At 39.5% G+C, this 15,465-nt stretch overlaps 1 protein-coding gene across 3 annotated transcripts in view; it reads left to right on the top strand.

Moving 5' to 3' along the window:
• Nucleotides 1-15,465, top strand: part of FRMD4B (FERM domain containing 4B) — a 325,403-nt gene that overhangs the window by 243,263 nt on the left and 66,675 nt on the right. For all 3 annotated transcript variants that reach the window (XM_057705042.1, XM_057705041.1, XM_057705043.1), the window contains 2 exons: nucleotides 12,421-12,477; nucleotides 13,283-13,305. In XM_057705042.1, the coding sequence (XP_057561025.1) occupies nucleotides 12,421-12,477; nucleotides 13,283-13,305 (80 nt within the window). The remainder of the gene's footprint in view (nucleotides 1-12,420; nucleotides 12,478-13,282; nucleotides 13,306-15,465) is intronic.

Consider the following 15,465-nt stretch of genomic DNA (forward strand, 5'->3'; position numbering starts at 1 on the left):
TCTGCTCATGTTTCATCCTTTTCTCCCTCTAATCGTCCTTGATTCTCTTGGAAGCACCTTGCACTTTTTTTTTTTTTTAATATGACTCGTTTTTCTTTAGGACACTCCGATCGTACGAATTCAAATTATAATCGTAAATTGGTGGCAGGGTGCATTTAAGCAATTAGAATGCTGTAATTAAAGTCTGCGTTGTACGTAATCTAATAATGCATAAAGGTAAGTACAGAAGTAGAGAGCTGGGTTCTCAGTGTCTAATGACGGTTATTCATCTGGTCTCCAATTGTCTCCCCTCCTACTTATCAGATGTGGGTGCCTTGGAACCTCTGTGCTTATTAGCAGGGCCTGACCTGTTTAGGCTTCCCTTTCTTACATCTCTTAACGATTTGGCTGTAGATCAGCCACACCTCTCATTTTCAGAGTAGTCTCGTAAACATTCACTCCCTTGCTTTGCATCTGTGTTGGTGCAAAAGTTTTTTACAGGGATTCAGATATTGGCAGAATGGTGGAGCCAGTCTCTCTGATATTTGGCCATGTGACAATCTCATTCTTCCTGGGCTCAAAAGAAATAAAGCAGAGCCTTCAGATTTCAGAACGGGGGGCAAGTAAAAAGAATTGGATGAAGGAAGACTCATAGGTCTGATGATACTTTTTGCAGCATCATCTGGTAGAACCTTGTTATCAAAATTTTCAGTTGTTTTTTCTTTGTGTGTGTAGATCAATTCATTTAAAAATACTTATTGAATGTCCACTACGTGCTAGGCAGTACATAGGTGCTGTGCGTTGGTGACTTAGATCTCTGCCCATGTGGAGTTTAGAGTTTTATGAAATTAACACCATATTTCATAGATTGTATGTATCTGATACACAGTTCCCATTCACATTTTTCTCATGATGTCAATAATTAGCTTTTGGGTTTGTTTGGGTTTTGTTTTGTTTTGTTTTTCTGGTCCAGGATCCATCCGGGATCACACATTGCTTTCAGTTGTCATGACTCTACTGTCTCGATAATAGGAACCAGAGATCCAGTCTTTCTTTGGCTTTTCTTACACTGGTATTTTTTGAGTAGGCCATTTGTGTTGCAGAATGTCTCTCAATTTGTGAAATATGGATGTGTCCAATTCAACGATTCCAGACATGTTGACCACGTCTTAGAATCTTTAGGGAACTTGGTGAAACTACAGGGACCCACGACCTGCCCTGTTTTAGCCTATCCTACTTCAGTGAGTCTGGGCTTCTCTATTCTTTAGTGGCTTTCTGGGTAACTCTGCTATACCCCGAAGTTTCAGAGCCACTGGTCTAATGTAATTTCCTTGTGGCAAGACTACTACATAAGTGATGTTGTGGCCTCCTCAGTGTGTCTCACAGGGAGGCTTGCAATGTCAGTACGCTTTGATTTTGGTTAAGTCCTATCTGCCAGGTTTCTCTTCATTTTTTCCCCTTTGTAATTAACAACTTGTCTGGAGTCGACTCTTGGAGACTGACCATAGTGTTCCCAACAGCCTTTGATCCAATAGTCTTGGCCCCCAGTGGTGATCTTGGCTAAGCCAGTTAGTACTATAGTTAGCACGGTGGTATATGGTGATTGTAAATGGTGATTTGCTAATTCTATCACCCTCAACATTTATTAGCATTCATGTGTAAAGAATAATTTTCCCTTCTTATCCATCCTTTTAAAAAAAATTTATTTATTTGTTTATTTAGGCTGAGCCAGGTCTTAGTTGCCGCATGCGGACTGTTAGTTGCGGCATGTATGAGGGATCTAGGTACCTGACCTGCAATTGAACCCGGGCCCCCTGCATTGGGACTGCGGAGTCTTACCCACTGGACCACCAGGGAAGTCCCCTTATCCATCCTTTTAAAAAATATTTTTTATTGTCAACATGGACTCATGGATTTCTTTTTATTCAATATATTATAATCCCTTCTCTCATTCATTTTGATGCTCTCACTGCCATAGCCTTGGAATCAACCATTTTTCCTTTCAGTGGAGAACAGTATCTAGAAACCAAGGTCTGGTTTCTATTTAAACTACTTGGAACTTCATCCTAAGAACAAAAATATGTGCCACTTGTCCATCGAAAAATAACATGCTTTGCCCAAACCATACCTGGGCTCCACCTCGGGAAAAGATGATCTGGTTCATTTCCCCCTCTTATTTCCATATCCATATATTCACTTGTATTATCCTGCCACAACCAAACCCTAATTCACATACTATAAACTTTCTCTTTCTCTTTGCTCATATCTTCTTTGTGATCAAGTTTCTGAGAAGAGGTCTGTCCAGATACTTTGATCCTACTGCTTATGTCTTTGAAACTGTGTAATACACACCCACAAAAACACCAGTACTTGTTTGCTCTTCTTGTAATGCTTTTTACTTTTTGAAAGCGTCTTTATAGCTTGTTTTTCTTTTTGTCCTCAAAACTCTATGAAGTTGTGAGACATATATTATTTTCCTTTTGCATTCTTAGAAAGTGATGTCAGAAAAGTAAAAGACTTTTTCATAAGTTTGCATATATATATATAGTCCTTGCTACCTAGGTACTGTACTAATAGCTGATAACTATTAGCCTAGGCTATGTTGTCATGGTTCAGAAAGCTGGGATTCCTTATTCTGAGTTGAAAATCAAGGTAAATCAACTGCATAGTGAATCAAGAAACATAGGAAGCATTCCCTTTTAAAAAAGGAAAGATACAAATACTCCCATCAGCTTTTTCCTTCACTGCTCTTTTGGTTGATATTGTGCAAATGTTTTGAGCGCCTGCTGTGTGACGGGCAGTGTTCTAGGTCCTGGAGATATAGCTAGGGCCAAAATAGGTAAAAACCCATGCCCGAAGGAGCTTACCTATTAGGCAGACATGAAGGTGGATAGAGAGAAAGACAATAAAGATAAATAATATATTGCATTAGAAGGTGCAAACAGGGTCACCAAATACAGTTGCACAGGTTGCTTACTGCCCAACTCTGTGCCCAATGGTACCATGGAGTTCTTGGACCTAAGCAACTCAGGATGAAACTGACATTAAGTAAGATGGGAAAGACTAAGAGAAGATCAGTGGTTATGTTTTTTTTTCTTCGTAACTTTATATTGAAGTATATACATAGAAAAATGTATATAATGTAAGTGTACAGCTCAGTGAACTTTCAAAAATTGAATACATCTGTGCAACTAGCATCACTTTCAAGGAAACAAAACATTACCATCACCTGAAAAGCCCCTCACATGTTCTTCCAGTCATTAATTTCCCCACTACCATGACTTTTAATAGCATTTATTTGTTTGGGCTGACTTCATATTTTATAGAACTAAAGTCATACAGTATATGCTTTTTTAATGTGCAGCTTCTTTTGTTCAAATTATGTTTTTGAGATTCATTCATGTTGTTGTATGTAGTTGCAGCCAGCTTATTCATTTTCCCTGCTGAATGGTAGTCCGGAGTATGAATATACCACAGCTGATTTACATAAATGGGCATTTAGGTAGCTTGCAGTATTTGGTTATTACAAGTAGTGCTGCCATGAGGATCCTAGTGCCTGCCCTCTAGGGAACATATGTAAACATATCTCTTAGGTGTGTATCTAAGAGCAGAATTGCTGGGCCATAGTGTGTGTGTGTGTACTTGCTGACACTTTAGTGGACCTTGCCAAAAAGTCCAGAACTAACTTTAGTCCACCAGCAGCATATGGAAGGAGTGCTATTTTGATGTGTTAAGTAAAATGTCTACTTTATAGAGTGCAATCAGTTATACCACCATACATTGCAAAGAACTGCACCAAAATAGTATTTGGAGACAATTTCACTAGGTGCCTAGGAAATGAAAATAAATTATCTAAAGTTTATTGGCAGACTTCCTAGGTGGCGCAGTGGTTAAGAATCGGCCTGCCAATGCAGGGGACACGGGTTCGAGCCCTGCTCTGGGAAGATTCCACATGCCACGGAGCAACTAAGCCTGTGTGCCACAACGGTTGAGCCTGTGCTCTAGAGCCCGTGAGCCACAACTGTTGAGCCCATGTGCCACAACTGTTGAAGCCCACGTGCCTAGGGCCTGTGCTCCACAACAAGAGAAGCCACTACAATGAGGAGCCCACGCACCACGATGAAGAGTAGCCCCCACTTGCAGCAGCTAGAGAAAGCCCATGCACAGCAATGAAGACCCAACACAGCCAATAAATAAATAAAATAAATAAATTAAATAAAATAAATAAATGTATTTAAAAAATGAACTTTATTGGCATTCATTATTGGCTTTGGTGAAGAAATTGAATACAGGTTAAATATGCTAAAAGTAATAATAATAATCCTACACAATGATAACCAGATTAATAGAGTGAAAAAAATGGCCTATTTATGTAGGAAAATACAAAAGACTGATTATTAATCCTAACACAGGACGTGTGTGATCTTCATGGTATATCATAAAACTTTTTGATCACTATAGAGCAGTTTCAAAAGATATTATGGTTCCAAACAGGAAGGCAAATTATTATAGCTTTTTAAAAATTTGACAAGATTATTATTTTTTTTTGAGATTTTATTTTTTTTAGCATTTATTTTTTTATTTTTAGAAATTTTATTGAGATACAGTTAGCATACAATAAACTGCATATATTTAGAGTGTACAATTTGGTATCCCAATCTCCCAATTCATTTTTAGTATTTATTTTTGGCTGCATTGGGTCTTCGTTGCTGTGCACAGGCTTTCTCTAGTTGTGGCGAGAAGGGGCTACTCTTCATTGTGTTGCACGGGCTTCTCGTTGTAGTGGCTTCTCTTGTTTCAGAGCACGGGCTCGAGGCACGCAGGCTTCAATAGTTGCAACCTGTGAGCTCAGTAGTTGTGGCTCACGGACTCTGCAGAGTGCAGGCTCAGTAGTTGTGGCACACGGGCTTAGTTGCTCCTCAGCATGTGGGATCTTCCTGGACCAGGGCTCGAACCTATGTCCCCAGCATTAACAGGTGGATTCTTAACCACTGCACCACCAGGGAAGCCCCTGACAAGGTTATTTTTTAAATTTCTTTAAAAACATAAGTGGAAAAACATGTCAAAGATTATTATGGAAAGTTAAAGCCTTTATCATATCAGATACTGGACATATTATAAAGGAACAGTGACTAAATGTTATGGAACTACAGAAAAATTGAACAGTGTCCCAGAACAAAATAGAGAACCATAGATAGAATGATATATAAGAATGTAAGATGCAACATAGTAAACATTAGTGCAGAGATAATAATATTGAGAGTCTTTGGGGGCTTCATGATAAATGCTTTATATTTATACTTCATGCTCTAAACAACGCAGTAAATTCAATATTATCACTCCCCTTTTTGCAGAGGAGGAACTGAGTGAGTTTCAGAAAAAATTACTCACTCAGGGCCCCATAGATTCTTTCAGTGTGGGAGACCCAAGTCCAATCTCACTTCACAGGAGAAGGAGAGAGCACATCAGAGGGAAACAGATTGAAGGACACAATTTCTGCCCCATAGACAAGACAAAGCATTCATATTGGTAGCTCAAATTAAACATAAATTCTCAAATCAGTAAGTGAACAAAGGGTCGTTTCACTGACCCTTTGGCAAACAAGAGGCAATTGCAAGGGAAATACTCAAGTTGTTAGTAATCAAAAAATTACAAACTGAAACAATTTTGCAGTTTTATTTTGTACCTTTCTAATTAGCAAAAATATTTTTTGATTTGATGTGGTTTATAAAATTATATGCATTTCCCTAAGATGAAAAAATTAATAAGCATATTTGATATCTTGATCCAGGTGATGGTTGTATGAGTATATATACACATCAAAATTCATCGAGCTGCACAGTAAAAGTTGTGCATTTTACTGTATATACTTGAATAAAAAGGAAAAAAACACACTAAAATATGTTAAGTGATGAAATCAGAATTATTTGTGAGAAAATAAAGGTGGAAATAATTAGTTGCTGTCTAGGTTAAGATTAGTATAAAACATTCAGCATAGTGACTATAAAGCATTTATAAAGCAAATTTGAAATTCAACTTCTCCTAAGAGCCAAAGCTCAGAGGGAGTTATGATCACTTACATAATGCACAGTGGTCATTAAGGTAAAAACAGAGCAGCTCTTCGAAGGAACACAGTCATCACTGGTCCTGAAAATCAGAAACTGCTCCCATGGGTCCTCATAAAGGGATATTATATGGTGTAATGAACAATGTCCTGAACAACACACCTAAGGTTATTAAAATAATGAGATTCTGAGGGTTATTTCTTATGTTGTTTCTCAACATAAGCCAGGGGAGTGATGCCAGAACACAGTTTCAAAAAAGTGGTTTTACCTGGGGAAAACCTTATGGCTCAGTTTTGTAGGTTTCTGATGATTCTAGCTTAATCCAAGAATAAACTTAGTGAGTCTAGAGCAATGGTTCTCAATTGGGGTTCCAAAAGGAACCCTTTGGCAATTCCTGGAGACATTTTTGGTTGTCACAGTTGGTGGGGAGGCCACCCCTGGAATCTAGTGAGTAGAGGCTAGGAACGCTGCTTAATACCCTTCAATGCACAGGACAGCTCACCCCCGCCAAGGAATTATCTTAATTTAAAATGTCGGTTGTACTGAGGTTGTAAAACCCTGGTCTGAAAGAACAAATTGGCAGTATTCACTGAGGTCATCCTTTATAAACAGTGCCTCTCACAACTAGCTTGGATGAAAAAGGAGAAAGTACTGGTTTATTTACACATGGGGAAGAGGGAGTGCTGGTGTGGTAACAATTATGGCCTGACCTTGTAGGGGCATGATAACCCCTAGAAAATAGGAAATAGCCCAGGAAAGTATGTTTCTATGGCCTAGCAAGAATTGCCTTGTTAGATGGCAGGTAGGTGTTAAGTGTTGATATGGATCTTCCCCCAGCCTCATTGTATAAAAACTAGTCAAGCCTATAGCCCTGGGCTTCTCTGGCCTGACAGAGTCCTGCCTCCGTGTAGACTGTCCACAGAAGGTATATCAACTCAGTCATTTGTGTCCTTATCACCTTGACTCTTTGCACTGTTTGCAGGCTAACTGGTAAACCAAGGTGAGAGCATATAAACAGCATCAAGGGCATCATTCTTGACAATTTTTGAACTTTAATTAGACTTTGAAGTCTGGACCAGCTTGGTAGTGGATACACTTGACTACCAATTTTTTTTGGTTTATTTATTTATTTATAATATTTATTATAAGTATTATAATATTTACATTACCTAAGACTTATTTTATTTATTTATTTATTTTTGGCTACATTGGGTCTTCATTGCTGTGCACAGGCTTTCTCTGGATGTGGAGAGCAAGGGCTACTCTTCGTTGCAGTGCATGGGCTTCTCATTGCAGTGGCTTCTCGTTGTGGAGCATGGGCTCTAGGCATGCAGGCTTCAGTAGTTGTGGCACGTGGGCTCAGTAGTTGTGGCACACGGGCTCCGTTGCTCTTCGACATGCGAGATCTTCCCAGCCCAAGGCTCGAACCCGTGTCCCTTGCATTGGCAGGCAGATTCTTAACCACTGCGCCACCAGGAAAGCCCCAACTACCAATGTTAAGAAGCCCATCTATGGTCACTGATTCTCTCTGGTTCACATCTTCCCCATGTCATCCCCCGGGAGAGCTTTCTTCCCTTAGTTTCAATTTGGAAAATCCCTGGGAAGGTCTTTGAGCCCTCTTCCATCACTTGGCCACAGAAAGATGATTGTATTTCCATTAGAAGGAAGGAAGTAATTCTCCAAAAGAATGGGATATTCTGCTCAGAAAGGGGGGCAGGGTATGAGGCAGTTGAGACAAATAGATATCCAACATTCCAGGAAAATACATCAATATTTTAACAAACTTTTTCTTTTGAAATAATTTCAAACTTACAAGAGTTGCAAGAATAGCACGTGCACACACACACACACACCCATACACACTGTCAGTATGTCTATCAAACAAAATTTACCAATTGTTGACATTTTCCACACTTGTACTCTTGCTCTCTCGCTTTCTCTCTGTCCCCTACCTCCAAATGTGTGTAATTTTTTTTGAACCATTTGAGACTAAGTTACACTGTTTACCCCTAAATATTTCATGGTATCTTTCTTAGGATCAAGGACATCTCTTATAGAACCATATAACAACGATCACATCCAGAACATTTAACAGTGAACCTATACTATTACCTAATATGCAATCCTGTTGTATCAGTAGTGCCTTTATAGCAACTTTTCCTCTTGATCCCGGATAACACACTGCATTTAGTTTTTTATGACTCTTCAGTCTCCTTTGCTTTCAAACAGTTCCTCAGTCTTTCTTTGGCGTTCATCGCACTGACATTTTTGAAGAGCATGGGCCAAATGTTTGTCTCTAGGTTCCTCATGATTAGATCTAGTGGCGCATTTTTGGCAGGAGGACTACCCAGCGGTGTGCTGGAGCCAGTTAGTACCAACTGTGAGAGCCAGTTCTCACATCTCTTCCCGACTCCATGTTCTGTAAAATCATATTGGTAGCTTGAAATCGGACATGGTGGGAATGTTTACACTGTGGAAATCAACAAATGCTACAAATCAGGCTTGTACCCCCTCCCGCATTTCTGGTTGTGAAACATTTACATTTACCAGCACAACACTGTAGATAGATGAAGTCATATCCCTCTCAAAACATATCATCAGCACATGATGGTGGTCTTCCCAATTATTGGTGATATCTCATCCCTTGGTGAAGATGGTATCTTTCAGCTTTCACCATTGAAAAGTTACCATTTTCCCCTTTGTAATTAATTCTCCCCTATAGAGAGATCTTTGTGATTATATAAATATTCTGTCCTGTGTCTCATCTAACTTTCACACAATAGCTTTTATTTATTGAAGACTATTGCCTGAATCAGTTAGTACTATGATTGTTGCAAATGGTAGTTTAATTTCTTCTACATTTAATGTGTTGGTGTTCTACAGGTTAATTTTTCTTTTTTTCGGTAGACAACCCTAAAATAGATGACTAGTAATAGACTTGGAAACAAACTGAGGTTTCTCAACATTTTGTCAAGTAGTCCTCCATCCTAAGTATTTGTCACCAAGTTATTAATGTTCATTGCTATAGTGCAGAATAAGTTTCCAAGGAGTACTATCAATACATCAATACAGAAAATGCAGAATGGGTCTTCAGAAATAGTTTTCCCATTCTACTATGAATGTGAATGTTTGATGGTGACATACTGCCCTACCGACAGTGCAGGTAGCATTTAGAGTCATTTTTCTGATCTTACCTGATTCCAGTTTCTACCAAAAGCGTGCCTGGTGAGATTTGCGCTGGAGTCACAGCGAGTTAACTAAAGCATGCTAGAGTCGAAGGAGTCCAGAGTCAACATGTGCTGCGGGCTTGCGTAGTACACTTCTTGTTCCTGATCCTCAGTGCCGTCATCTGTAAAATCATAGGAGTCATATTTTCACTAAAGTTTCCTTTCAAGTTATAAAACGTTCTTTTATTCTGTTCTCCTACTTGGGGATCAAAACCTAGAGCTCCCCTCATTAGCGTGATGTCTTGGTCAACTGAGTCAACAAACCAAAGACAAAAATAAGATGGCCAAGGTGGAGCCTGAACCCAGTGACCTAGTGATTGAATTCATAATCCAGTTAAATTAGCTGTAGGAGTGTAGCACCAGCACTTGATGCTGTTTTATGTTACCTCTGTGCATTCAGCCACATCAGCTGACTCACTCCTCTGCTTCTCTTTGTTTATCCTTGACAGTCATGAAAACCAACTGAAGGATCCCATTACCTCTGTCTTTGAGGTGATCCCTTTCCCAAGTGTTAGCTTGCCCAGTACCTATAAGGTTACCTGTGTTGCCATGGTTGTAAGAAAAAGAAATGTTCTATCCAAGAGCAGACTGCAGTTTCTAAAGAACTTTTACACTTCAGGCATGAAATTGTAGAGTTCTGGATAAGTCTTCATTAAATTTCACCATATGAAATCGCTAAGAACCAGGCAAAATATTATTATTCTTGGTTAATCCATTGTTTGGTGAACTCTACACACAAGTCCGGTAACCTTGATAATCAGTATTAGAACTTAAAATATGTTGCCTTGGATTTCCAGAACAGTGGTTAACTGAAAGGTGAGGTGGGGACGGAGATGTGTAAAAGAATGTGGGGCTTTGCCAAACCACGCATTTTCCTCTCTTCCTGGAATGAGATTTTTCAAAGGCCCTACTCCTGCAACCCATCACTTCCTTCCTCCACCAGAACTGTGTTGGGGCCACTTGTGTAGGTGAAAAAGTCCACAGGTAAGCTTCGTATTTGCCTCCGCACTACTCTGAAGCTGTCTGAGCCTGGTATTTTTCATGCTTCAGCTCCTCATTTCAGCATTTCAATATTTAATGACCCTTCTCAGGTAGAGAAATATTTGGCAGCTTCCTTAAGAGTATCTCTTTGATGTCTTTTTATCTGCTGAACTTCCATTTACTAAATTGAAAAGTTGATGTCTAAGATATTGTTCAAATGACTCATCTGAGGTTCTGATGAGGCAAAGGGGTCACGAGGTGTCAGAGGGGTGGGCAATAATTTTCAATATATTTTATTCATCTAGTCTTTTTAAAAAAAAATATTTGCACTAACCCACTTTGTCTCTTCTCTCCAATTTCAAGACAAATTTTACTTTAATTTTGCGTTCAGATCTAATTTCAAACTCAAAGATGTTTTTGAGTCCCCCCACCCCCGCGAATTCCCCCACCCCCCACAAGAGTTTCTTTTTCTTTGAAGGTAAAGAATTTAGCTTTTCTAAAATTTAATCTTGATCAACACCAATCCCACCTGTTGGATTAACTGCTTCATCATCTTTCACCAGATTAGAAAACCACTGTCTGTTTCCTGAAAGACAGAGGGCAATTGATTTCTGCAATCAACCTGGCTTCTCTTTGATTTTATAATCTGTGTCTAGAGATTATAGGCAAGCTTTGAATTCCAAGGCTCTGGGCCTGTCAGCTTCTGAAGCAAAAAACTTTGAAGCAGATCCGCTGCCTCGGGTTTCAGAAGGGATACTTAGAGGTTGGAGGATGAAATTAATTTGTTTTTGTTTTGTAGTATAAGGGAAATACAGATAATTATCACTGCTGATGTAATATCCCGGGTTTTTGGTTTGTTTATTTTATAGCTTCTAAAAGAGTTATTATTATTTAGTTTTTGGTTTTTGATTTTTGGTTTTGAGAAGCCCAACCAAATCACTTGGAAACTTGAGAGAAAAGCATAAACCTTTCAGAAATTCTCACTGAGCTAACTGCTTCTATAAACCTACCTAGTGTGCATTTACTTTAAAACTACTTAATTACTCACCACTGATGCACTTGGTATAATCAGAAAACTCTCCAGCCCAGGTTCAACAGGTAGAAAGGAGAAAGAAAAAGTGCAGGGCAGTTTCCAGACCCATGTTCTTAAACACTATGCACTTTCAAGTACTAATTATACAGGATTCACGCAAGGAGGGGGTTTTATGGAATTGTTTTAGCACGTGTTGATGCTTACAAGCTAGCATCTCGCCAAAAAAAAAAAAATTGTTTTTTAAATAAAGACCCTGCTCTACTACTCAATGTTGTAATTTGCAGTAATGGTATTTACATATATCATAACACTTAACAAAATAAATCAAGGTACCTGTGAGCGTTATTGATACAGGCAACATCCCCTACACGCTTATGCATCGCTACCAGGCAACTGAAGAAGTATTCCTGTTAGTTACAGCCAGCCTCAAACTCCTATTTTTCTTTGGGATCTTAAAGGCTGAAGAAATAAAATAGTGGAAAAATGATAAATTAGAGTTCATCAAACTTCAGTATAAAGCAACAGAATTTTAGTCTCTTAAACATTTGCTGTAACTGGTTCTTAAGGCTTTACCTTTTCTCCACAACGGAATAAATATTTATTCAATAATGTCTCATTGATGCAGAAATAGAACTTATATTTTTTATAATACTTGCATTGTGTGTGTACCAAAATAATTGCTATGACACAAGGAAACACTGAACAAACTAATGTAAGAAAATCAGAGCTTAAAAATGAACTTGGAGAGATAAAAATTATTCATTTAGAAGCTGTCTGAATTTTCAAAGTCATGCGTGTTCCTTCCAGAATACTGCTCTCAAAACAATTTCCCACAGCTAATTAAAGCGCTCTCGCGCTCTCTTTCTCTGTCTCTCTCTGTCTGTCTCTCTCTCTCTCTCTCTCTCTCTCACACACACACACACACACACACACACACACACACACACACGGTGTGGTTTCCCCTTAACCCTGGATGCATCTCTCCACGCCCCCCTCCCTTTCCCCTGCAATGGTATGATCTGCATTCGCTTGTAAACTGAAGGTGCCAAGCTGTGACAGCTTCCCCAACTCCACGGCCATTTGCTACAACCTAGGGCAGCCTGTGTTCAGTGATGCTTTCCTTTTCCACCGACAGGGGCAAATCGAAGTAGACAGCGAAACTATCTTCAGGTTAGCGGCGCTTCTTTTACAGGTAAGAACTGACAAACTGCCTCTTACCCGCTCCTTTTGTTTGTTGGGTTTTGTGAACTGCCTCCAATTCTGAAACTTTTGCGTGGGCCAGTGGCCGATGGCTTTTTAAAGCAGCCTGGTTGTTTGCCAATATAAAATGTGAGCCACCGTTTTCTGTTTTGGTGTAGTTCGCATGAGTAAGAGTGTAATATTGTATGTCTCAAAAGAAAATGAAATTTAGACTTCACTGAGGAAGAAGAGTTAAGATCATATTCCTGGCAAAGAGCTCTGGGTGACTTGAATTTGGGAGGCAGCAGTTGTTACAACAGCTGTAATTTGCATTTAAATTTAGTAACTTTTGTGTACTTTTTCTTGAGGTTAAGTTAAAGAGCCCTTTAATTCTTAAAGGCACACATAGCTGAAAAACCAGTGTGTTCCATGCTGGCTTAAAAAAAGAAAACAAGTGGCATGTGTTGATTTACCTATGTCATAGTTTAAAAGGTCTGCGTCCAGACTAAAAAGTGTGCTGCTCTGATAGACAAGCATTTATCACGTGATCTTCAAAACATAAAAGGAGAAATAATCATCTATGTTTTTTCAGATAGATTTGTTCTCTTCTGTTAAAAACAAGAAATAATGGGTAATAGCGATTTCTTAAATGCCGCATTCTTCTCCAGGGTCATACATAGAGAAAGTGTTCCTTGTGAAAAAATTTTGAAAACAAAACTCAGGCTAAAATCAGAGGGGAAAATGATGCAGGGTAAAAATTCTTTTAGCTTAATTCACATCAATACAAATTGATCATCGATCTTTGTTTTTTATTTCAGGAAGCCAAAGGGGATTACACCAGGTATGGTTCCTTTTCTGTTATTGCTATGCAAAATAACCCTAGCTGAATCTTTTAATGCTATTTTAAATAACAATGGGTGCAAATCAAAAGAAAGGAGATCCCAAGGCGAGAGACTGAGGTCTCTCTCCTCTTCAAATAGAGACCTATTCTTTTTGTGAATGAATCTAGGGAGGAAGCTTTCCAAGCCAGCGTGACAGCAAATTGTACTCAGAAGCCCTCCAACGTTCTATTTTCCGTCATCTCTTAGCAAGATGAAGAAATCTATAAAAAGCTTGGATAGCTGGTGCTGATTTTTTAGACTTCTAATAATCCTGTGTTAGAGAATTAAACCATAAGCACAAAAAGATTAAATCCATCAGCTGCTTAGTTAAGGGATTAATAGGGGCTTTCTTTCTGCAGCTGCCCTGAAGGGGCCTCACCCTTCATACACTTGACCTAACAGTTGTATTGTTGCCACCGCGGCACTGACTGGTTCTAACTGCCTAACTGGCCAAATTATCAGAGGTTGTTTATATTTGAATTCACCCTCTATCTGTTCCATTCTGTTCTTTTAATGCAATAGTTGCATTGGAGTAGTGGAAGGGGTTAAAGGTGGAGGCAAGACCTCCAGTTTGAACCAGTTCACAGGCCAAAGACCCATTGACAGCCTCGCCTCTACGGTGTTAATGTTCCACTGCGGGTAAACTTTACTTGTAGATTATTTACAGATCAACTAGTACTCATTCCCAGCCAAGTTTTTGACTAGTGTGATCCTTAACGGACTGGTAACCAAACAGTGCCTCCCAAGCTTGAAAACTTCCACTCGTGGAGTCATGCTTCCCTTCAGAAAATCCAAGTACCTTCCACATCTGCCCATTTAATTGAGTAGAATGACTGAGGCGTCTCCGCTTAACATGCCATGATCCACTCACCACACTCTCCTTTTAGCTCCGTTTTGAGCTAATATATATTTTAAAATTTTTTTCAGGTTAGGAAATACGCTTTGAAGGAATCATAAAACTCAATGATCTTCAAACTTTTTTTAATGAAAAGAAAATGTCAGGGCATGAAAGAGTTAGTCTCCAGGTCATTAACATCAAGAGCGGCTGTGTTCACTGCTGTCTTCCCTGGAGGAGCCGCGTTTCCTAGGAAGATCAGATATGTGAGGAATTCCGTTGTGTAGGGGATGAGTCTGAAGTTGATTTATAAATGAGGGCTTCAGGGCCAACAGCTCAGACTCCGCTGCCTGTGGACTGTGAACCTTTCCTCCCCCACTTTCTCCCAGTCACGCCTGTGAGGGACACCCTCTGAGCCTCATTTCCTCATCAGGAAAATGGCAATCCCTTCATAGGCCTGTTGTGAGAGGAAATGTGTGGAGACATTGCCCAGGGCACTATCTGGCACGGAGCGAGCTCTCTATAGACTTTGGCTATTATTATTAACTATTATAGTATCATTATTGCCTACCTCATTATCATCATCCTGTCCCATCTCTTGGCAACCTCAGATGAGGCTTTTGGGACGTGGGAGGGTCTGAAGAAGCTGTAATCACGCGTCAGGGAAAAGAATCGAACAGAAAGGTTGATACCACAAACCTTCCTTCTGGAAGGTGGCTTCCCTGTGGCAGAAGAAGGCTAAGAAGGGACAGTCCTTGGGTAGAGTCCCAGACCCTTTAGTGCTAAGACTTCAAGGTTGGTGAGTGAGTCTGGCCAAGCCCAAACCAAGCCTTTTCCATTTCAATGTGTTCCTGGTGGTTTCCTGAGTGATTGCTAGACTAAAGACATGGAGGACACTGTTTTGAAATTGTCTAAACCACTCTGCGTAGTAGAAGGAGCTTGGGACTGGGAATCAAGAAACTAGCACTATGACCCTGGATGAGCCTTGTCAGTTTTCAGTCTCATCTGTAAATTGGGATTAAGGAAAATGGGACTTGGCAGAATAGTTTTCAGGCTATGAATGATATTCAGGGACTTTGTAGATTATAATTTGTTTTATGAGCATGAGCTATTGCTGATGAGGGTGAAAGAAAGAATAGGAAATGTGAACTTTTGCTGTTGGTTATATAATGAAGCAGAATTTTGGTTCAGTGCCACCACCCCTCCCCTATCTCATCTCCTCCTCCCCTGAATGGAGAGGGTATATTTTTCCTTCAAGGTTTTGTTATAAAACTAGTTTAAGAAA

This window comes from Hippopotamus amphibius, chromosome 13 (genome assembly GCF_030028045.1).
Source record: "Hippopotamus amphibius kiboko isolate mHipAmp2 chromosome 13, mHipAmp2.hap2, whole genome shotgun sequence".
NCBI classification, from domain to species: domain Eukaryota; kingdom Metazoa; phylum Chordata; class Mammalia; order Artiodactyla; family Hippopotamidae; genus Hippopotamus; species Hippopotamus amphibius.